At 49.1% G+C, this 23,329-nt stretch overlaps 1 protein-coding gene, 1 long non-coding RNA gene and 2 pseudogenes across 4 annotated transcripts; 3 read left to right on the top strand and 1 right to left on the bottom strand.

Moving 5' to 3' along the window:
• The first annotated feature begins 1,953 nt into the window (after positions 1–1,953).
• LOC125524689 (BTB/POZ and MATH domain-containing protein 2 pseudogene) lies at positions 1,954–3,326 on the top strand (annotated as a pseudogene).
• Positions 3,327–5,064: 1,738 nt separating this feature from the next.
• Positions 5,065–5,709, top strand: LOC147958962 (uncharacterized). The gene has a single exon (XM_087532389.1). It carries the CDS (start codon positions 5,134–5,136, stop codon positions 5,707–5,709), a length of 576 nt encoding a protein of 191 aa, XP_087388515.1. The 5' UTR covers positions 5,065–5,133.
• Positions 5,710–8,110: 2,401 nt separating this feature from the next.
• LOC125524397 (uncharacterized) lies at positions 8,111–10,756 on the top strand. Of its 3 annotated transcripts, none has more exons than XR_015611849.1 (5): positions 8,113–8,483; positions 8,576–8,814; positions 9,386–9,548; positions 9,694–10,303; positions 10,414–10,756. It is a non-coding gene; the product is annotated as an uncharacterized LOC125524397 (long non-coding RNA). The 3 variants fall into 3 exon arrangements; XR_015611850.1 differs by having other exon boundaries at positions 8,123–8,483; positions 10,055–10,303; XR_007290729.2 differs by having other exon boundaries at positions 8,111–8,483; positions 9,386–10,303.
• A 3,888-nt stretch (positions 10,757–14,644) lies between these two features.
• On the bottom strand, positions 14,645–16,497 carry LOC125523739 (flavonol 3-O-glucosyltransferase UGT89B1 pseudogene; annotated as a pseudogene).
• Positions 16,498–23,329: the final 6,832 nt, after the last annotated feature.

The following is a 23,329-nucleotide window of genomic DNA, read 5'->3' on the forward strand; positions in this document are numbered from 1 at the left end:
AGAGAGACCAGAAAAGTTTTTTCATGACCGAGCGTCCCAACGCTAGAGAGACATATGCCGATTAAAAGTAATCAATCAAGTGTTCTTTATTAACGATCTTTTGATTATATACAAAGATGAAGGGGGGGCCTCCTGGATTAGCTTGCCTGGCGGTGTGTATGCGTTATGTGTTGTCTTCATACTAAAAACATCAACGTCCTTTGGAGTTGAGACTACCCTCCATTTGTGTGCTAGATTGGCCACTGGTTTGATCTGCGAGAAATATTTTACTATTGTTTTACATGAAACGATTGTGTGATTATTGTATACATTATGTACAATGTAAATCGATGTTCATTAGTCAGGTCTCTTAGACTGATGGGTACATGTACTTCGGTTTTACCAAACCGATATATTTTGGCTAATAAGGTTTGGTGGCTAGTTTGTGTGGTTATTTCGGTTGTCTTTCTCCAAAATCAAAATTATTAAAAACCGAATAAACTGAACCGTATAAACCATATTAACCGAACGCCCAGCCCTAATTCTCGGTATATATCTAATACATTTTTCTAATAGTTGTCAAATACAAGATTAATATTTATTGAATACTCCCTCCGTCCACGAATAAGTGTACATCTAGCTTTTGTTTCAAGTCAAAGATTTAAAATTTTGACCAACTTTATAGAAAAGAGTAGTAGCATATATGACATCAAATTGATATATTATGAAAGTACATTTCAAAACGAATCTAGCGATACTAATTTAGTGTCATAAATGCTGCTACATTTTCCTATAAAATTGGTCAAAGTTTTAAAACTTTAATTTAGGACAAAACCTAGATGTACATTTATTCATGGACGGAGGGAGTGCATGGTCAACATTTTTTCTATAAACATTTAACATTTTTCAAATGCTTGAGTAACATTTTTCAAATAACATATCTACATTTTTAATACATGATCAACATTTATTTAGAATATTCAAAAGTATAAACGAAAGTTAAAAAATGAAAACAAAAAATATGCCAGGAAGAGCTTATAAGTGTATTTCAACAACAACAACAAAGCCTTTAGTATCAACAAGTTGGGGTAGGTTAGAGGTGAAACCCATAAGATCTCGCGACCAACAATAACAAAGCTTATGAGTGTATTAGTTACAGCTAATTTAGCATCTAGATTAAATCAAAATGACAGGAAGGTCTTCGTGCATGTCCTCAATTTTAATTATTTTTGGTCCATCAAGTAGTTGGTGGAATGAATGATGTATGGCAATATAATCATTATTATGCTCTTATAATCTGCTGCGTGCTACTACTTCGGACAAGAAGTGGAAATTCTGCTGTGTGCTACTACTTCGGAGAAGTGGAAATTTTACACAATGCCTGTGTGTTTAACTTATTTTTTTCTTTTAATAAAATAGTATTATATGTTTCCTCTTTAAAGCAGATTAATATGTGCTGTTATGTTATGCTTCAAATTCAAGTACATAGAGAAAGGTTAACTTCTGACGAGCGATCGGTACGAGGCACATCGCCGGTAGGCCTGTCACTTGCTGAAATCTTAAAAAAAACCTATATTTGGAAACTGAGGGAGTAGTTGGCGCGAGCCAGTGTGCGAAGGTGAAAACTTTGGCGCGCATTCTCTTCTGTACGTGTGCCTGAACGAAAGAGGAAGAGAAGAAGAAGAAGAAAAGAACACCCAATCTCATCTTCCCCTTCCAGTGACAAACAACTATTCCCAAACTATGGAGGAACGTGACTCTTCTATTACTCATATACGTCATAGTGGCAATAGTGCTAGTCATTCCATGGCAAACTTTGGTAGAGCTAATGACCGAACTATGGTTTGGCTAGGGTCCGGCCAGAGGAAGTCCTTAATGTTGCTTTACGAGATTGTACTCCCTAATTTTTGAGTAATAAAGAGTTATTTCGCAAAAAAAAAAACATTCCCAAATCCCTAGCCGCCGTCCAATCGACCAGGTTCCCCGCCTTCTTCCTCCCATGTCGCGACCCGGATAAGAGGAAGGAGGTCACGCGCCCAGCACGCAGATTCAGATTTATTGCCAGTTCGTTTTGATTGTAATCCTGGCGTATCTTAACCAGTTCGGTTGTTCCTCCCGCCTTCACGGCTTCGCCAATGCCCGCCTCTTCTCCGTCTCCCGTGGGCAACGACGACGGGCCGTCGCTGACCGCGTCGGCCATCGTCGCTCCAGCCGTGTCCGGGTCGCACGTCGTCAAGGTAGACGGCTACTCCCGCACCAAGGGGCTTGGCAACGGCAAACGCATCAACTCCGAGACTTTCACCATCGGAGGCCACCGATGGTGTGTGCACTACTACCCTGACAGCGTTGTCTCAGACGACGCCGATTGGATATCCATTTTCCTGTTCTCTGACCGAAGTGATGGTACTGAAGTCAAAGCAGAGTTCAAGATAAGTTTGCTTGACCAAGATAGGCAGCCAGTGCCGCAGTACAGTTTCAGCGCCCTGATACACACCTTCTCCAGCAAAGAAGCTGCATGGGGCTTCGGTCATTTCATCAAAAGAAAAGACTTGGATGAATCCCCTTACCTCAAGGATGATGTTTTCAGCATCAGGTGCGATGTCACCGTGTTAAAGGAGATCTTCACCGAGCCAATCCTGCCGTCTATGGTGGTGCCGGTGCCACCGTCCGACATGCACCAGCATTTTGGACAGCTGCTCTTGGCCGGCGAGGTGGCCGATGTCACTTTCGAGGTCGGTGCGGAGACATTCGCTGCACACAGGTGCATACTCGCAGCTCAGTCGTCGGTCTTCAAGGCGGAGCTGCTTGGTACCATGAAGGAGAAGACCGCAACTCACATACGTATCGACGATATGGAACCCAAGGTGTTCAAGGCTTTGCTCCACTTCATCTACACCGACTCGCTGCCCGTGATGAACGAGGGCGATGAGGCAGCGTTTGCTCAGCATTTGCTGGTAGCGGCAGACAGGTATGACATGGAAAGGCTGAAGGTGATCTGCGAGGGGAAGCTGTGCGATCACATCTGCAAGAGCACGGCGGCGACAACGCTGGCACTGGCTGAGCAGCATGGTTGTGGTGCTCTGAAGAAGGCGTGCTTCAAGTTCCTGATGTCTCCAGGTAACCTGAAGGCAGTCATGGCGTCTGATGGATACGAGCACCTGAGGAGCAGTTGCCCAGGTGTTATGGACGAACTGGTGGCCATGCTTGCTCCTTGACCTCTTTGAGTTTAAACTCACCAGATCTGGTTATTTATCCTGCTATTTCTATTTTCAGAAGTGATGATATCCCACTACTGTAAAAAAACAAGGGTACTAGCATTGATGCATCTGTTTGAGCTCAGTTGTCATTTCTAGACATCTGAAAACGGTGAAAATCTTCTGTTTAATCTGAAGACATCATTTTCCGAGTTCTGAAAAACTAGGGGGGATTCTAGAAATCCTAAGGAAAAACCTCAATTTTAAGTTAGCAGCTTGTACAATCTATTCTAGTTAGAGTTTTAAATTTACGGTGGTTACAACATGGTGCATGTTGTTTAATTCAAATGTGAAGTCATAGTTCGTAATTGCACTGCTTCAATCAGAATCGTCCAGAGTTCTTTTTTGCAAAAGAATTGTCCGGAGTTGACATGCTTGCTGCTAGAATAAATAGAGGGTAATAAGATTACAGTCAAAAAACTGGTGATGAATCATTACAGTTATCTTCACTCAGCTGATCCATCTGGTCCCAGAACTTTGCATTTGGGAACGTCCAGAAAAATCTTGCTTCGAGAAATAACGTCCAGGAAAGCTTGATGCTCTATCTTTGTCAAACTAAATCTGCAAGATAATGCTTCCTTGTTGGACTGGTGATAGAGGTGTAAGAAGTAAACCTATGCAAAACAATCTTCAGTGGTACTTGGCTTGATGACGCAGGTAGTTTTTCTGTACTGACTGAACTATACTTCGCAGTGTATCAACAAGTAATTCTGTAGAGTTTTAGAATGTTGTGAAGATACATGTAGATTGCTAATGAGGATGTTCATTGCTGTCCAGGTTCCGAATTCCCACCAGCACTGCCGTGAGCCCGCGACACCCACAGACTCCAAAAGCTTTTTATTATACCCTTCAAAAACCCCAACTAAACATCAGGTCATAAATAGCTCCGCCCCTCATGGACTGTGCCGGCTGGTTCATATGTTTCTTTCGAAAAGGAAGATAACATCCCCGACTGGTTCCTATAGGAATATACTGATAGACCTTGCGGATCGAGTCCTGCTCTGCTCCCCTTCGACGACGGTGGCGCTGTTGCCTCCCCTTCGCCGGTGACGTGTTTCCCTTAGCGGAAGCGCGCCGCCGTCGAACGGCGTGGCTGCTGTGCTCTTTGCCCCGGTCGGGGTGGAGTTCTTCTTCTCGAATCCTCGGCATGCCGATGCGATCCGAGATCGAGAGGAACGGCGCGGCCGTGCGGCGGCGCTACTTTTCAGATTTCTTTTCCCTCTTTTCTCTGTTAGGATTAGGGTTCTTGAGGAGAGGGGATCTTTTCATCTCTGTTTTTCTTTGTACCGAAGATCCTATAACCAAACCTATCTGATACCATTGATAAACCTTGCGGATCGAGTAGGTCAGATAATCGGTGGTCCTACCTTCTGCTTGTGGCTCGAGGAGCCCCCGGAGCCGGCCATGATGTCGGTGATGGCAGAGAGTAGTGGTGGCGGTGCTTCCCGTCAGCACTGCACTAACCCTAGATCGGTAGGGGACTAGGTGGGATGTACGGCGCTGCGACGAACCTCGTGATGCGAGCCGCTGTCCCCCACCTTTTTATATAGCGCAGGTGACAGGGGCCCGTCACCCATAATGGGCTGAGCGCCCCCGATCAGGACGCGGATCTAAGGGCCCGGTGGGCCGTTGCGCCCACACGGTGGAGATCATCCTAACATATACATGTATAACAAGATGGCGACTAGCTAGCTAGATGCAGACCATACTTAAATTAATGCACGGCAACTTCGTCGAGCTACTTAATAAAGTGATCAGCATAAGAAATTCAGCCGGACAGCATACGTTAACATCGCATTACTGCTAACCATGTGCATATATACTGTCCATTGAGAGATTAAGGGGTGAGTTTTGTTCAGACTGACCATTGAGTGAGAGGCTGAGAGCTAGCCAATTGCAGATGGGTCTCTCGACCGCTGTGGATTGGTGGGAGGAGTGGCAGCTGCGAATTCTCGTCATCTGCAGCCAATGTGTTCAATGGCTCCTCTACTTCTCCGCCCGCCGGCGTAAGTCTGCCGTCTCTGCCTCCTTCCGACTTTTGATATGGTTAGCATACATAGGCAGCGACGCGGTGGCGATATATGCTCTCGCCGCCCTGTTCAATCGTCACAGGAAGCCGGAAAATTCCAGCTTCACACATGGCAAAAGCGTCCTAGAGGTGGTGTGGGCGCCGGTCCTCCTGATGCACCTGGGCGGACAGGACGGCATAACCGCCTACAACATGGAAGGCAACGAGCTATGGAAGCGGCACGTCCTCACGGCCGTCTCTCAGATCACAGTGTCAATCTACGTGTTCTGTAAATCATGGCAGGGCGGCGACAAGAAGTTGTTGCAGGCAGCTATCATGCTCTTCACCCTCGGGGGCATCAGATGCTTAGAGAAGCCATATGCTCTCAGGAGTGCTAGCATTAATAGCCTAGTCAGCGCTTCTGACACTACGACACAAATGGACCATGAGGAATACAGCCGCGGTTAAAGAAAGAGGTAAAAGCACCCCAGGTATCCTAACTTGCACAGAATGTGATGTTTTAGTTTTAATTCTAAACTTACAAAGTGCAACTTTATCATACCCCAACTTGCAGTGGATGTGATGATTTAGTCCCCGGCCTATCATAGCTCGACAAGTGGCAGCAAGGTGGTTGGACCGGTCATCGCCCGCACTTTTTGCAAATAACACCTTGCAGTCTTCTCTAATTAACCCGCAGTATAACCTTTTCAGGAGGGAGCATGGAGGTGGTAAATACCGAAATGGATGTGTGGAAAATGAGCCCACTGATGCATGCAGACGATCGGTGATAAATACACAAAGTATTGAACAAATCAAAGATTGAACCCGGTCGGATCAAAATGTGTGTTGAGAAATAGAGAAGATGAAGTTAATTACATTCTTGGCAGCTGCGCTGAAAGCCTCCCTGTGGGTGATGTCCGGATTGTTGGCCTTGATACGCTGAATCTCGTCTCTGCATACGTACATTGGAAATCATGCATCATGCATACGAATTTTGCCAGAGAGAAGATTCAAGCTAAAACGGGGAACTAGAATGAACCACTGATCACTCACTTGATGAATCGGCTATATGCCGAGGGAACTCTCTGCCGCTTCTCTGGATCTGCAGAAAATCACGGCAAGCAGCATGAAATTAAGGACATAAACTTGGCAGCTCCAACACGGATCAAGGAGAAAAATCAGACAAGTACAACCTGTTGGCCGTTTGGTACTCCTACAGTCGTATATATGCGGAACCTACAGAACTGATTATGTTTCTCATTCCTAATGCCCTCTGCATTTATTTAGTTTAGTTCTCCTATGCCTATAGTATCACACACTGTGCATATGTTAACGTTGGAGTTTGGGGAAAAAATTCCTCCACGGACAAAAGGTACTATTGGACCCGGGAGCAAATTATTCAACAGGTCTCTTCCACTCGAAAACTCCATTGACCGTCCAGAAAGAATCCTTAAAAGAGAGACAGAACGCATAAAGAGGGAGCCAACGACCCAAAGAGATGTATACTGCTCGAATTTGGTTAGCAGTACAGCGTGCACTGCTCGTTCAACACGAGCGGTATATGTAATTTGAGTGCAATTTGGGGATATTAATTTTCAGTCAATCAGACAGATTAAGGCTACCCCTTTCATCTGGTTTCGCCGTCCGCATGCATCCTCTTCTTCCGCAAGCCCATCTCCCGTCTCTTCATCGGGCAGCTTGGCTCGTAGACCAGGCGCTCAGCATCATGCCACAGGTCTCGCCGACGTCTCACCGTTGTGGCGTTGTCCTCTTCCTTGCTAGGCCATATGTGAAGCAATGGCTTACGCTGCTCATGGCGGCCTGGTTCATGGCGGTGGTGGCGAAACCACCGGACACCACTGGCGAACTGTCCGCCATTGACAAGAAGGTCGTACAGAAATACGTAATCCTCGCCGCGGCTCCCAGGCAGCAGGGTGTAGACGACAAAGGCTCACGGTCATGGACAGTTTAGTGTTCACCTTTGTAGAGTTGGCCATATCCAATGCAAATTCATGTTTTAAATTGTATATTGGTTCAAGCTGTTGCCTATTCCAGTGATGGCTCGGTTATTTCCTAGCATCTGAAGAAAGTTTTAACGTCACTCAGTTTCTAAGATGCAATCATACTAGATACAGCCAAGCATGGATAACTGAACTTCTATTCCATAACAAGGCAGCAGACGGTCGAGGCCTGCCGCAAGGTCACGGGTGCGCGAGCCTGAAGGTCTACAAGAGGAGCATGGCGAGAGTTAGATGGACGAAGCGAACTAACGCAGCGACAGCGGCAGCAAGAGCGGCCGAGGGCAGTTGGACGACCGGTTGGGCGTGCAATATCGGGGACGGCGCGTCGGAGTTGAGGTGGAGCTTGGCTGCCTAGGGCGACGGCGGGAGGTGAGATTGCCCTGCAGCAGCGTTTCCTCTCGACAGCAATGACATATACAAACAAATAGTTTGTTAATTAGAGAAGACTCCAGGGTGTTATTTGCAAAAGTGCAGGCGCTGACCGGTCCAACCACCTGGCTGCCACTTGTTGAGCTATGATAGACCGGTGACTAAATCATCACATCCACTCCAAGTTGAGGTATGGTGGAGTTGCATTTTGCAAGTTTAGGACTAAAACATCAGTGCAAGTTAGGGTACCTGGAGTCCTTTTACCTCCTAAAAAAATGGGTATGGGCTCTTCAGGTAGCAGGATCAGGATGCGGTGAAGACCTTGGGTGGAGCATGAAGAGACCGTTTGATGAGAGTGTCCTTCTCGCACATCGCAGCGGACTTGTGCTTCTATAAAATGGGTATCATGCATGAGGCGGACGCGGAGTAATTGCGCTCAAGCTCAAATGAGCTCGTTATCTACGTCGTCAGTTAGCGCTCGTGGATCTGTGCCAGAGTTCTATACGCGCGCAGGCGGTTCGCGAGAAAATCGAGCGCTGTAGCGAAATACGTATGCGGCAGCGCTGGGTGGTGGGCCATTACTGCGGAGCAGGGTTGACGGATCTGAGGATAGTGCGGACGGCCGTCGGTCTCGCGTGGTGAGCCGTGTGGATCAGAACCCGCGTCCCCGTCTGATCCGTGGACCAGGAAATTGGCTTTCCGTGTAGTGATGGCAGCAGAAACGAATTGAGGGCAGGACCGAGATTCTTCTCGGCTACGGCGTGTGTCATTTGGAAGCTAAAGACCCGGGGACGGAGGCAACTGGCGTCGCCGGCGAGCCGCCATGGAGTTTCTGGTGCAACTAATTAGCAGGTGCGTGGATCTTTGCTTTTTCCAGGGATGATGCCTCCATTTTGTAGCCCTCTTGTTAGCTGATCCAGAGATGGATTTGTTGCAAGATTCAGATTTAGTCTGCTTCAGGAGGTAGGGGAGCCGGTTCCTGTGGTTGTCAATGTCTCTGCCATGGCGGATCTGCAAGTGGCATTGCAGGCGGAGCGGGACGCAGCGCAACGGCGGTGGACAGCGGCGAAGCACAAATCTTCTTGGGAAAGGAGGCGGCGGCAAACAGAAGGGAGAGCTCGCCACCAAGGTCGGAGCTGTCGACGGGGAAGATGAATCCCCAAGCACCGGGGTGGAACAAAAGGTTGGTGAAGTAGAAACTTTGCCTTCCATCCGATATTCTGTGACTTAGAAAATGGAAGTAGAAATGACTGAATATATCATGCAGTTAGAGCAAGTGCGGGTTGCTGTCTGCATTAATAAATTTCCTGTTGTATGTGCCTGTGTTTGCACACTGATTTGTTCTATGCATTCACAAAATTCAGGCGCCTGTAGTCTCTGAAAGTACAGATGCAGGCTAATTACTCTCTGTAGTGAAAAGATTTCTGATTTATGTACTGGTGGTTGCAGACTGTTTGCTCCCTGTATTTAGATATTTTTTACTATATGAGAGCCTATGTTTTCAGGCTGGTTGATCTCTGCAGTAAGGAAATTACTAAATTATGTACTGGTGTTTGCAGTATGTTTGGTGTATGCATTTTGAAAATTCATAGATATGTGCCTGTGTTGGTAGGCTGATTGCTCCCTGTGATTAGAAAAAATCATGCTATATTTGCCTTTGTTTTGTATGTTGATGATTGCTTTATAGGTAAGATCGATGAACAAAATCCATCTTCTTACTCTGCATATATATGCATATTTTTTATTTACTAAAGGTGGAGAGGCGTCCCAATGATAGCCACAACAAGTTCAGGAAGAATCTTGGAGCACCTTTTGTCAAGGATTTGAACTTTTGAAGCCATCTCTGTTCTCTTTCGGCTCCGCTTGATGGATGACCAAAAGTAGCTTTATATCCCCATGAAAGTCTCGAATGTTCCAGTAAGTATTGTTCATGTACATTATGAAAATGCTATTCGGTTGAGTCATGTTTTTATTCTGTCAAATGATGATTTTTTTAGTATAGTCGACAGTAAAAAGTTTAAACCCATTAGAGATTATTAAACAAATGTTCATCTGAAAACAGATTGTGAGGGTTTGATTGAGATATGGAAAAGCCACAAGAAGAATCGTGCTTCTGTTCTACCTATTCTCCTTGAAATCCAAGAGCTCAGTGGTTCTTTTTTTATTTTCCAGTTCATCTTTGTAAGGCCTGAGTTAAATTTAGCTGCACATTTAACTGCCAAACATGCTTCTAGCTCCTTGCCGGAGTGTGCGCGGTTCTACTAGGTCCCGGCATCTCTGAACAATTGTATACAGCATGAACTTGCTGTTGTTGGTCAAGTAATATAAGCTATTGCTTCCCCCAAAAAAAACACAGTTGGCTTGCAGGGTAAAGACACCATGCCCGTCGCACATGACTGCCTTTTGTTTCTGAACAATCATAGGTGCAGCACAGCCTTGCAGGACACTGTGCCTGTCACGCGTGACTGCCTAAAAGCCATGAGGGGTTTTGCATAGAACCCTACAGAGAATGTGATTGTACCACAGTAGATAGAAGTTTCGACTCCCTCGGAGAGGCGTACAATTTTTACAACATATATTCATGGGAGAAAGATTTTGGCATAAGGTATTGGAAGAGCAGATTGAGTGTAGAGAGGACATATTGCATGCAGGATATCGTCTGCGGATGCTTGGTGAGTACCATGAAAATGTGTCCCCGTATGGTTTGAAACTTTGTTCAGTTTTATCAATGAACTGTCCTATTCCTAAAATGTAAGCCATCGATTTTATCCGTGTAAATCAGATTCCAGTCAAACATATAGTGAAGAGGTGGACAAAGGAAGCCTACTGCCAGCACACCTGGCCCATTATCATAAGGATCAAATGTATAGGAATCCATTCTCGTATTGACACATCAGAATGTACATGCAGAGGTGCTGAATGTGATTTGGACTGCAGAGAAGGGAAAGTTGTGAGTGCGGATCTGAACTGTTCATTATGTAATTCGAGATACAGTTTTTAGAGTCGTAACTGACGATGATCCATTTCACATGTGTTTGTTTTGGTGTTGTATTGATCTGCTGTTGTTGCACCGTTGAGTTCCTATGCATGTACTCTCCAAGGGAATGCTATGTGGTTTGTTTTCATGATCTCTGTGTGTGGGAAATCTGAGAGGTGATGAGGTGCACAGGTCCTTCTGTGGATTACTGAAGATTGTTTGTGCTGCCGCATTTTGGTCTGCTTTTGCGATGTCTGCATGGAAAACAATTGTGAAGTGAAACTGTTTTTCATGCTGCAGAACTGGGAGTTACTGAATTTGGATTTGGGTGCAGAGGAATTATTTGTGTACACCGCACTTGACACTTCCAGAGTTTGCCAATGTGTACAGGCAAGAACAGGTGGGAGTAAATGGGCCGATGAAGACGGCGTCCGTTGGTTCAGAACGGTAGGGTAACGGCCTGTATCGTTAAGAAGCGTCCAAGCCGGCAAACGGGTAGCGGAGACGTCACATTAATGCTGGTCGGTAGGTGGGCCACGCCATGCATATATTATTTCGAGAGTGAATTCCGGTTTTTACCCCCTATTTTGACATTTTTGACACTAATTACCCCATTTAGCGAGATTTCATCCATTTTACCCCATTTAACAAAAATGTTGCCATAATTTACCCTGTTTAAATTTTTTTGAGCATTCTGACCGGTCAGTCACAATTGTTAGGTCCAGCTGGCAGATGCCACATTAGTGATTTTTGCTGGCTATTTTTCTCACTTTTGAACCGGGCCACGTAGCTTCTCCCGATCGGCTCGGCCCGATGACGGTCGCTCGCATCACGGCCAACGCACAACGCCCAAGTCGGCCGTGCGCCACGCTCACCTCCAGTGACTTCTCGTTTGCGTTGCTCGCCCCAATCAAACATGCAAACTGATTTCCGTATAAGCATCAAATTCCTCTAGCATGTTTATCATGCCTGCATCATCTGTTAACTCAACCATGGAGTTCCCATTGGCCACCTTCTTATGGTAATAAACGTTGTCCCAAGGGTTGGAACCCAATTCCTTGATCTTATCCTTTATATCTAAATAACTAATGAAACCCCTCTCAATCATCTCTAGCTCTGGATTCTTGTATACACGGACATGTAAAATATGCCTAAGGGCATCTCCAGCCGTTGGCCCCCTAGGAGGGGCAAAAAATCGCCCTCTGGGGGCGCACCGGCAATAAACCGCGCATTGGGGGCGTGATGCCCCCCAGTCGCGGCGCCCACGGTTAGTCAAAAAAGTCAAATACGGCACAAAAACGACTCAAATTTAACGCAAACATCGGCGAGTGCGTTCAAACATAAACATATTTTACAAAAAAGGAAAAAACTACCGCGGGCTACCCCGCCGTCTTCCTCGCCACCCGCCCACGCGGTTCTACATGCCGAGGAGGTTGTAGAACCGCGTGTAGTCACCGCCGCCGTCGTCGTCGTCGCCGCCGCCCCCGCCTACGCCTCCGCCGTCCCTGCTGCATCCCTCCCCCGTTTGGCGCGGCGGGTTGGATGGTCCGGGGGCGTCGTCGTCGTTGTCGCTGTCGAGGACCACGACGCCGTGCTCGTCCTCGCGCCCATGCTTGCGGGCGGCGATCTCCTCCAGGGCCCGGCGCTGCCGGACCATCTCGTCGCGGAGGTAGTCGTCCCGCGCCCACCGCAGGGCGTCCTCGTCGTAGAAGCCGCGCCGGGCTATCTCCTCGTACTCCGCGGGGAGGCCGGGCTCCGGCTTGGGCTCGATGAGGACGAAGCGGCCGGTGGGTGGGGAGGCGTTGGCGCCGATGCGGACGCCGGAGCTGCAGGTGCGCGCGCTGACCGGCGTGCCCTGGGGCTCCGGCTTGACGGGGCGGAGGCAGGGCGAGCCGCCGGACAAGGAGGAGGACCCCCCGGTCTCCATGCGCCTCGGGGTCCAGGAGCTTCCCCGGCGGCGTGAGAAGGAAGGGGGGCGGGGTACTCGAGGCGCGGCGTGTTGCCGCCCTCGATGTACTCGAGGACGGCCTCCAACGTGCGCCCGGGCACGCCCCACCACCGACGCCGGCCGACGGCGTTGAGCCTGCCGGAGGGCTCGACGCCGTTGGTGGCCTCGAGCTGCTCGGCATGACGGCGGCGGAAGTAGGGCTCCCAGAGCGGGCTGTCGGGGACGTACCGTGGCCCCTCCCTCGCCGCACGTGGCAGGGACGAGCGGATGCGTGCGATCTCCGCACGCCGCGCCGCGCCGGTAGGTATCGGGGGCACCGGCACGCCGCCGACGCTGATCCTCCACGCCTGGGGTACCCGCATGTCCGGCGGGACCGGGTACTCGGCCTCGAAAAGGAGGCGAGCCTCGCTCTCGTGAAGATGGCAGCGGCCGAATCCGTTCGCCGCCGCGCCGTCGCCTGGGAAGCGCTCGGCCATGGGTGCTGGAGACGGCGAGAGAGAGGAGAAGGAGGAACGACGACGGCGAGAGAGAGGCGAGGGAGGAACGACGAGGGCGAGAGAGTACGAGTCGCCGAGTGCTTTGGGACGCGTCTTATATAGGCCGAGGCGCCGCCCGTGCGCGAGCAGCCGTGAGTACGCGTGGCGGGCGAGGGAGGGCGAGGGACGCGCGTCATCCGGTCTTCACTGCGCCGCCCGTGAGGCATCAATGGCGCAGGCTGACCGGCGCGGCAGCTTTGGCATTGATTCGCCGCGGGAAACGAGGCGATGAGGACAACGAAGGGCCGAGAAGAGGGTAGAGTCGCTGACGCGGCGGGCCCGCGGCTGTTTCGCGCCAAAATAGTTCGCCCCGGCGCCCCTGGGTGCCCCCCAGCGCGCCGGGTTCGGCCTGGGTCCGCCGACGCTGTTTTCGGCCCAAGCCGGCGAAAATCGGGCTCCTGGGGACGTGACTGGGCCGATTTTTCGGCGCCGGCGTAAAAAAAACGCCTGGGGAGGCCTTCCTGAGGGCGCGGCTGGAGATGCCCTAACACTCCACATCTTGGTTGCCATCCGCTTTGTGCAGGAAGAATATAAATGAATTAGTGGCTGCAATCATAATAAATCATAATCTACTCTAATAAGGTAAATAAACATGTTTCAGCATGCATCATAAGATACAAAGATCCAAAGTTCTTTTACAGCTAGCAAGTAGCAACAGATGCTATCACTTATACATGTATTAACACTCTTCCTGTTAACACATTTGCTACCTAGATATTCAGATTTGTAGATGTATCAGAGTAAGTAAAGTAGTATATTTCAACACATCTAATCCATAGAACCATGCATACTTAAGGCCCTATATGATAAATGAAGAAAAACATACATGATTTTAAATTATATCAGTAAAAAATTCTTCGATAATTTATTTAATGGTAATATGCCACACTGATCAAGTATAGTCGTCCCATCATAATACTTCAAACAGGAAACGAGCTGAGTAGCAAGAAAAATAGTTAGAAAAAAAACTGTTGAGGTGGCATGCCAGCCAGTCAGAACGCACACAAAAATTAGATTAGGATAAATTGTGGTAACACTTTTGCTAAATGGGGTAAAATGGATGAAATCGGGATAAATGAGGTCATTACTGTCAAAATAGGGGGTAAAAACCAGAATTCACTCTTATTTCGAATACACTGCCGTATATCTGGTGCAATGCGAATCTGGAAGCGCTTGGACGGGAAGGATAACGAGACCATCTCAGCTCTGGCTCATAATAGGACTTCCCGCATGAGGCACCGTTCAATATGATGAAGAGATTTCTAGGAATGCGGAATGCCCTACCTGGTGTACAAAATCAGTGTATCATGCAGGCGCAATGGGATGCAGAGAAATATCCAACTACATGATGTACCTACTGCGTGCAAAGCCAGAGATGTTAATGACCGGCACAAGGCGGAATCTGTTCATAGCCGCTTACAACAAACTCAAGGAAACCCGTGCTGCCCAAAACCACCGCTGGAGCAACGAGTGCGGGGGCGACCCATGGCCATGGGCCTGCGAAGGTTCTTGCACCGCTGCATGAATTCAAAAGAAGAAAATGAGCAACAAATGCTGGAGGAAAAATCAGTTGCAGAGAGAACAAGTGAACTTTCTCTACATTTTACAGCGACATTTCAGATATGCTATGTCTAGCTGGTCGGAATGCAAAGAACAAGTGAACTTTCTCTACATTTTACAGCGACATTGTACAAGTGGTCGAAATGATGTATGGCAACCGAACTTTCTGTACATTTTACAGCGGACACCGGTGATTTCTATGTCGAAATGAAACCGAAATTGTGTCGCCGTCGTAAATTTTGCGCGAACTGCTTCATGGATCCTCTGTAGATCTTCAGTCAGGCTCCGAGCTCACGAAGCTCCCGCGCCAGCTCCTCCACCTCCCGCCACGAGCTGCCGCCTTCGCGCACCGCGGCCGCCGCCTCCTCGGCCAGCTCCTTGGCCCGCGTGGCCACCTCGGTCCACTCCTGCCCCTTCTCCACGACGGTCGACTCGAGCACGCGCACCAGCTCGTCGGCGCACGGCGCCGTGGCGACGCCGCCCCAGCAGAGCGGCACGGCGGCGCGCAGCTCGTCCACGAGAAGCCGCGCGTTCACGAACTGGTCGGACGTCATCGGCCACGCCAGGATGGTCACCCCGGCCGCCGCGGACTCCAGCACCGAGTTCCACCCGCAGTGCGTCACGAACCAGCCCACCGCCCGGTGCCGCAGCGCGGCCACCTGCGGCGCCCACCCGCGGATCACCGTGCCCCTGCCGCCCGCCGCCGCGCGCTCCTCGAACCCGCCCGGGAGCGTCACCGCCGGCCCGACCGCCCACACGAACGCCGCGCCGGTCTTCTCCAGGGCGGTGGCCAGGGCCGCCGCGTGAGCCGGCTGCAGCACCGCCATGCTCCCGAAGCTGATGTACACGACGGACTTGTCCTCGAACTTGTCGAGCCAGGCGCACAGGTCGGCCGCGGCCACCGCCGTCTCGCCGCCGCGGTTGCCCGCAGCGTCGGCCTCCGGCGCCAGCGGACCCACCGCGCGCACGCGCCGGAAGCCCAGGTCGGCGAGAGGCGCCTCCAGGTACCGCCCCTCGAGCCGCCGGAACGTGTTCGACACGAACGCCGAGCAATCCAGGTTCCAGAGGAAGTTCCTCCTGACCCCCTCCGTAACCTCGTCGCCCTCCTTGTACGTTCGGTAGAGCAAGCTGAGCTGCCGCCACGGGTACGCCGGGGCGCCCGGGAGATCCGGGAAGGCGATCGGGCACTCCTCGTCGCTCTCGTTCTCGCGCCTGGGCAGCCGGCGCAGGAGCGAGTGGAGCACGGCGGTGGCGTAAGCAGCAGACGACGAGAACGCGACGCGAGGGAGGCCGAGCTCGGCGGCGAGCGGCTGCGTCCACCCGCAGAAGAAGTCGGAGAGTACGGCGACGACGCGGTCGGGGGTGCCCGAACGGGCGCGCACCCAGGAGCCGAGCGGGGCGCGGAGCCCCGCGAAGGCGACGATGAGCGCGCCGAAGAGCACGGGCGGGCACCCCTTGGCGCTCTCGACGCCGGCGGGGAAGGCCGGGTGGGAGGGGAAGGGGAGGGTGAGCGCGCGGACGGCGCCGCCCGGGTGCGCGGCGAGGAGGGGCGCGAGGAGCGGGGCGGTGCCGGGCGTGGCGACGACGGTGAGGCGGAGCCCGCGGGCGGCGAGGAGGCCGACCAGGTCGAGCAGCGGGATCGTGTGGCCCTGCGCCGGGTACGGGACGACCAGGACGTGGGGCGCCGGAGCGGTGGAGCCATCGGTGGTGGCGCCGGCGGCCATTGCTATGGTGGCAGTGGTGGTGGTGTCGCGGTGAATTGCGACCTGGGGTGGGGTGCGACGTCTGCGGTGTTTGGTCGCACTTCTCCCTCTCTCTCAAAAAAAGTCTAGGTCCAATCTCGGCCGAAATATTGTACTTAATCCTTTTTTGTCACGTTTGATCGAGATATCGTTAGATTCGTTCCTTTTTTTTGCGGGAAAATTTAATCTAAGGACAAAATCAAATCAGAGAATAAACTGTCCGTGAAACTATTTCACGCGGCTGACCTTTTTGTGTGACGTCCGACACGAAGTCGCCACACTACACTGTGCAACGCCTCACAGATAGGCGCTACACGCCTGGCCAGCGTCGCACTCGTGTGATCCAAAAATTACTAAGTCAGTGTGCAGTGCCTGAGAGCTAGGCGCCACATTATACAGTGTAACGCCTAGCTCCTAGGCGTTGCACTAGTGGTTGCTTCATTTTGTAGTGCAACCGCTAGTGCAGCGCCTGAGAGCTAGGCGCCACACTATACAGTGCATCGCCTAGCTCTTAGGCTCTGCACAATGACTTAGCAATTTTTAGGCAGTCTGGGGTGCAACGCTGGCCTGGCGTGTAGCGCCTATCTGTGAGGCGTTGCACAGTGTAGTGTGGCGCCTTCGTGTCGGGCGTCACACAAAAAGGTCAGCCGCGTGAAATAGTTTCACAAACAGTTCATTCTGTGATTTGATTTCGTCCACAGGTCAATTTTGTCAAATTTGCCACATGGTTGGCCCCCTCCGGACGGGCTTTTGCTAGTCCTGGTCATGGGAAGCCCGGCCCGGCCTGGCCCGACGCTGCTTCCGGGCCAAGTTCGAGCCTAGATTTTGAGCCTGATGGCCTGGCCGGGCCCAGGCCAGTTGTTTTTTCACTTTTCTAATGCCTTTCCTCGACCTGGTATCATCAAACGACATATGACACCGAAGGTGCTGCAGGCGACCTGCTGCAAGGGGTGTCAAAGATGTTGTAGGGGGTTGTTGCATGGCGCTGCCGATGCTGAAAGGGGTGGACACCACCATCTCTCGCTATTGCGTGCTAGCTGTGGGTCGCGACGGGAGGCTGTCGAATGTTGCAAGACAATTGCGTTGTCGAGGTGGTTGCCATGATGATGCTCTGGCGGTGGACGCGGAACGACAAATGTTGTTGCAATGAGGCGACGGCTTCCTGCAAGTGGAGAACGGGAGACCGAAGGCTGCTGCTATGTGATTTTACGAGTGGCGCGATGAGACGACGATGGCCATTGCGAGCCAGACGACGAGTGCAACGAGAAGGGTGCAACTTTCATGTGAGTGTTGCTGCATCGGGGAAGAGATACACGATGGATCGAGGGTGTACACATATCACATCTAACGGTTGGGCCGACTGATTTCCCATTCTCTACAGGCAGTTGGTGTCTAGTGCTGACGTCATTATCTCACGTACCTGGCTTTTGGGCCGTTAAAGCTTCGTATTTAGGACCCGAAGGCTACCTTTAGGCGAGAAGTGCTAAGCCGAGAGAGCTCCTATTCGGCGCTGTCAGTGCCAGTTAGGGTTGCTGGCACTCGCACGCGACACGTAGCGGGTTGGTCCAGCAACGTGCTAAAAAATCAAATGCAAAGAAAAAGAGTTGACAAATTCTATGTGAGGTGGGATCCAAACTCACACATCTATATATTAAGAAAGAATTCCTTATTTAACACTATCTTAAATTTCGTTTCCTTATTTGACACTGATAAACTTTTTTTCCCTATCTAACAACGAGTTTAAATTTTATGTCTTTTATAACACTTTTGTTCATTTTGAGCCTAAATAGCACTTGAAAAGACCCTTTTGTCCCTCATGTTATGTGTGTGTGCAGGGCAGTAGCGCACATACGCAGCATCAATGTGCGAGCAGTAGCACACACGTAGCAGCACATACACATGTACACGCACACACAGCAGTAGCACACACGCACACAACACACTCACAGGCAGCAACACACACGCAATAGTAGCAGCAGCACGGATGCACACAGTGTTGGCGCTGCCTCTCGCAACACCTCTTCTTCTTCCTCCGTTGCCTCATACAAGTCTCTTTTTTGCTTTCTCTCTCAACACAAAGAACACGTATGACCAGGGAAACACACCCACACACACTAGCACCAAGGAAGAGGAACAATGGCTTTGCCAAGAGGTCAGCTCCTTGGTTCACACGAGAGACGACCGTCACTCTCGCCCACTATGTGTAATATGCAACATATATAGGGTTGGACTCACGCATGCACCAACTATCCGGCACTCTTGCCCACTAACCCATAACCTGGCCTTAGATAAAAAAAACCCATAACCTGGCCACTAGCTAATCCCTGTCTACATGCATGCCCAAGTCTAGAACTTGTGCAACATCCCATAACCTTTTTTCCCCTTATGGCCACACAATCTGGCCTGCATGCAATGTGTACAAACGTGGTCAAGCACTAACAGACTAACTAACTCACCTTATCTCTAGTGCTCAAGTGACATGCAACACACCCATGATCCACACTTGCATTGTATAACATATAACAAGATTAATCCTAATGCGTAGCACATGGGCATGCAACAGCGCGCACACACGCACACATGCAATAGCAAACCCACATGCAGTAGCACACACGCACACCCGCGGCAGTAGCACACATGTACACGCGCGCACACACGCACACAAACATACTACATGAGGGCAAAATGGTCTTTTCAGGTATCATTCAGGCTTAAAATGGACACAAGTGTTATAAAAGGCATAAAATTTAGACTCGCTGTCAAATAGGGAAGAAATTATTTGTCGATGTCAAATAGGGCATAAAATTTAGACACAGTGTTAAATAAGGAATTCTCTCATATATCAATGGGCGTAGCTAGACATTGGCGCAATAACCACTAGACCGAGCTCACTTTGTTGTCTGCTTTGAGGAAGTAGTACTGTTTGGCCCTTTTTTTAGTATCACAATTAATCTCTATTTTTGTAGAAAAACAGAGTTGGTGATGATGGTGTGCCCGCCGTCCTGCAATATAGACTGTCCGATTTATATCTAACGGATAGGAAGAAAAGTATGATAATTTTTTTAAAAGATACCCACACTCCTCTCCACATTTGCAAATAAGGCACTCCCTCGTTCATCATTTTCTCCCACAAGATAAACTACTCATACAAATGCATCTTGATGTTCCGTGCAACGCATGAACATCTTGCTAGTATATATTATATACCTCAGTATAAATTATTTTTTAAAAAGAAAATGTAAAATATAAAAAGGGTTTTTTTGAAAAAATCCATGAATTTGGGAAAAGTTCAAAAGAATTGAAAAATGTTCATATGAAATAAGAAAGTTTGCGAATTCAGAAAAGTTCATGAATTTTAAAGTATTCATACAAAATTTAAAAAATTCATAAAATTCTGAAAACGTTCATGAAACTTGGGGAAAATTTGCTAGCTAAAAGTTCACACATTTGAAAAACATGTTCAGGATTAAAAATTCACTATTTTGGAAAAAATCATTAATTTGAAAATTATTTCATGAATTTGAAAAAGGTTCACAACTATAAAAAAATTCACGGCTAAAGAAAACACGAATTTGGAAAAAAGTTCGTGGAGAATAAATTTCATGTATTAAGATAAAAAAGTTACTTCCTCCGTCTCATAATATTAAAACGTTTTTTACACTACACTAATGTCAAAAACATTCTTATATTATGGGACGGAAGGAGTAATGAATTTGAGGAAATAAGTTCACAACTGTACAAAAATGTTCAAGAATTTGAAAAAGTTCACATATTTGAGATTTAAAAAGCAAATTTGAGGAAAAAATTCACAAAAAAATGGAAAAAGTTTGCGAATTTGCAGAAAAGTTCATGGAAAATGAAAAGGTCCACGGACTTGGAATTTTTTCTTTGAGTTTTGAAAAAGTTCATGAAAAAGGGCAGTCCGGTGCACGTAGCTCTCGCTTGCGCGGGTTGATACGTCTCCGTCGTATCTACTTTCCAAACACTTTTGCCCTTGTTTTAGACTCTAACTTGCATGATTTGAATGGAACTAACCGGGACTGACGCTGTTTTCAGTAGAGTTGCCATGATGTTATTTACGTGCAGAAACAAAAATTCTCGGAATGACCTGAAACTTCATGGAACGTCTTTTTGGAAATAATAAAAAAAATCCTTGCAAAAGATGAAGGCTAGGGGGCCCACACCCTAGCCACGAGGGTGGGGGGCGCGCCCCCCTACCTCGTGGGCCCCCTGGAGCTCCTCCGACCTCAACTCCAACTCTATATATTTGGTTTAGGAGAGAAAAAAAATCAAGAAGAAGGATTCATCGCGTTTTACGATAAAGAACCGCCGCCAAGCCCTAAAACCTCTCGGGAGGGCTGATCTGGAGTCCGTTCGGGGCTCCGGAGAGGGGAATCCGTCGCCATCGTCATCATCAACCTTCCTCCATCACCAATTTCATGATGCTCACCGCCGTGCGTGAGTAATTCCATCGTAGGCTTGCTGGACGGTGATGGGTTGGATGAGATTTATCATATAATCGAGTTAGTTTTGTTAGGGTTTGATCCCTAGTATCCACTATGTTCTGAGATTGATGTTGCTATGACTTTGCTATGCTTAATGCTTGTCACTAGGGCCCGAGTGCCATGATTTCAGATCTGAACCTATTATGTTTTCATCAATATATGAGAGTTCTTGATCCTATCTTGCAAGTCTATAGTCACCTACTATGTGTTATGATCCGGCAACCCCGAAGTGACAATAATCGGAACCACTCCCGGTGATGACCGTAGTTTGAGGAGTTCATGTATTCACTATGTGTTAATGCTTTGGTCCGGTACTCTATTAAAAGGAGGCCTTAATATCCCTTAGTTTCTGCTAGGACCCCGCTGCCACGGGAGGGTAGGACAAAAGATGTCATGCAAGTTCTTTTCCATAAGCACGTATGACTATATTCGGAATACATGCCTACATTACATTGATGAATTGGAGCTAGTTCTGTGTCACCCTAGGTTATGAATGTTACATGATGAACCGCATCCGGCATAATTCTCCACCACTGATCCTGTGACGCCCTCGATTCAATCGTACACTAATCATACACGCAAATGTGTACGACCAAGATCAAGGACTCATGGGAAGATATCACAACACAACTCTAGACAGAAATTAAAATAATACAAGCTTTATATTACAAGCCAGGGGTCTCGAGGGCTCGAATACATAAGCTTGAAAACACAAGAGTCAGCGGAAGCAACAATATCTGAGTATAGACATAAGTTAAACAAGTCTGCCTTAAGAAGGCTAGCACAAAAGCAACAATGATCGAAAAGGCAAGGCCTCCTGCCTGGGAGCCTCCTAACTACTCCTGGTCGTCGGCGGTCTCCACGTAGTAGTAGGCATCGACGGTGGCATCTGGCTCCTGGGCTCCGACATCTGGTTGCATCAACCGGAAAGAAGAAGAAAGGGGGAAAAGGGGTAGCTAAGCAACCGTGAGTACTCACCCAAAGTACTCACAAGCAAGGATCTACACTACATATGCATTGGTATCAATGAAATGGGTTGTATCTGTGGACTGAACTGCAGCATGCCAGAATAGAGGGGAGAGCCTAGTCCTATCGAAGACTAGCATCTTCAGCATCTTCAGCGGTCTTGCAGCATTAGAAGAGTTAAGAGTAGCATAAAGTAAAGTAGTAGTAGTGTTATCAACCTCGGCCAGAGATCCTTTCTCGACTCTCTGCGAGAAAGCATCCCAGAGCCATACTATCCATTCATCATAACCATGTCTCATATCCATTTCTCATCTCAAGTATCTAGTTCTAGTTGTATCGATCGGGATACAACTCCAAGTGTCCGTTACCGTAGGACAGGCTATCGATAGATGTTTTCTTCCCTACAGGGGTGCACCAACTTACCCACCACGCTCGATTAACTCCGGCCGGACACACTTTCCTGGGTCATGCCTGGCCTCGGCCAAACAATACGCCGCAACCCGACCTAAGCTTAATAGAGAGGCCAGCACGCCGGACTAAACCTATGCCCCCAGGGGTCATGGGCCATCTCCCCAGGAACTCCTGCATGTTGCGTGGGTGGCCGGTGAGCAGACCTAGCTACCTCCTTCAAAAAGGCAGGTGCTTACGCAGTCCAACCCGACGCGCGCCTCTCAGTTACTGACGTCTATTAAGCTTCGGCTGATGTATATGACGCAGAACGCCCATACTATGCCCACGTGATGGTTAGTACTATCAGGCCAGAGGCCCCTCGGATCAAATATCCAAATCGTAGTGGATTAGGAGCACGCGGTAACGAGCAGAGACTCACGATCGATGTGACCTCATTGCCCCGTCTCGAGTACTTGCGACAAGGGCTAAGAATGCCCGGTCACGCCTTGTAAGTATCTCGCGGGCACCTTCTAGGTCAACCCGACTCCACATCACTTGCTATTAAGCTCGCGCGGGTACCCCTCAGGGCCGACCCGTCTTTAGTAACATGGCTCAGTGCAAAGTCACAGTAACCATAGTAACTGTGTGTCTAACACCAAGGGGAAAACCCAAGGAATCACCCCCGGTGAATTCCACTCGATGTTGTCATCAAGGTAAACGTAAGAGGATCCACCCTCGAGGTTCACACTTGAGGGGTTGCACGACAGAGCCATAACGGAAGTGGTTAAGGAGGAAATCACCCTCGATGATCATGACCGAATAGCTACACTACAAAGATCTCATCAGGAGTGATGTATGAGGTTCACCCTCGGCACTCGATAGTAACTCTGTAGTGTCGTACAACTAGGGGGTGATGTGCGGTGTCGGGGCCTGGACGTCGATCACGTTGATCGAGTCATCAAACATAAAGCGAGGCAACTGGGACAAGGTGGGGTCACTGATGGATCTCTAACCAACCTATACTAAGCAGTTTAGGATAAGTAGGTAAGGTATGAAAGCAGGTAACAACAACAG

The sequence above is a fragment of the Triticum urartu genome, chromosome 7A (assembly GCF_056163025.1).
Source record: "Triticum urartu cultivar PI428250 chromosome 7A, HENAU_Tu73, whole genome shotgun sequence".
Taxonomy (NCBI): domain Eukaryota; kingdom Viridiplantae; phylum Streptophyta; class Magnoliopsida; order Poales; family Poaceae; genus Triticum; species Triticum urartu.

Excerpts from the sequence above, each read along its gene's own strand:
- LOC147958962 (XM_087532389.1), top strand. The coding sequence starts at position 5,134 with ATGGGTCTCTCGACCGCTGTGGATTGGTGGGAGGAGTGGCAGCTGCGA.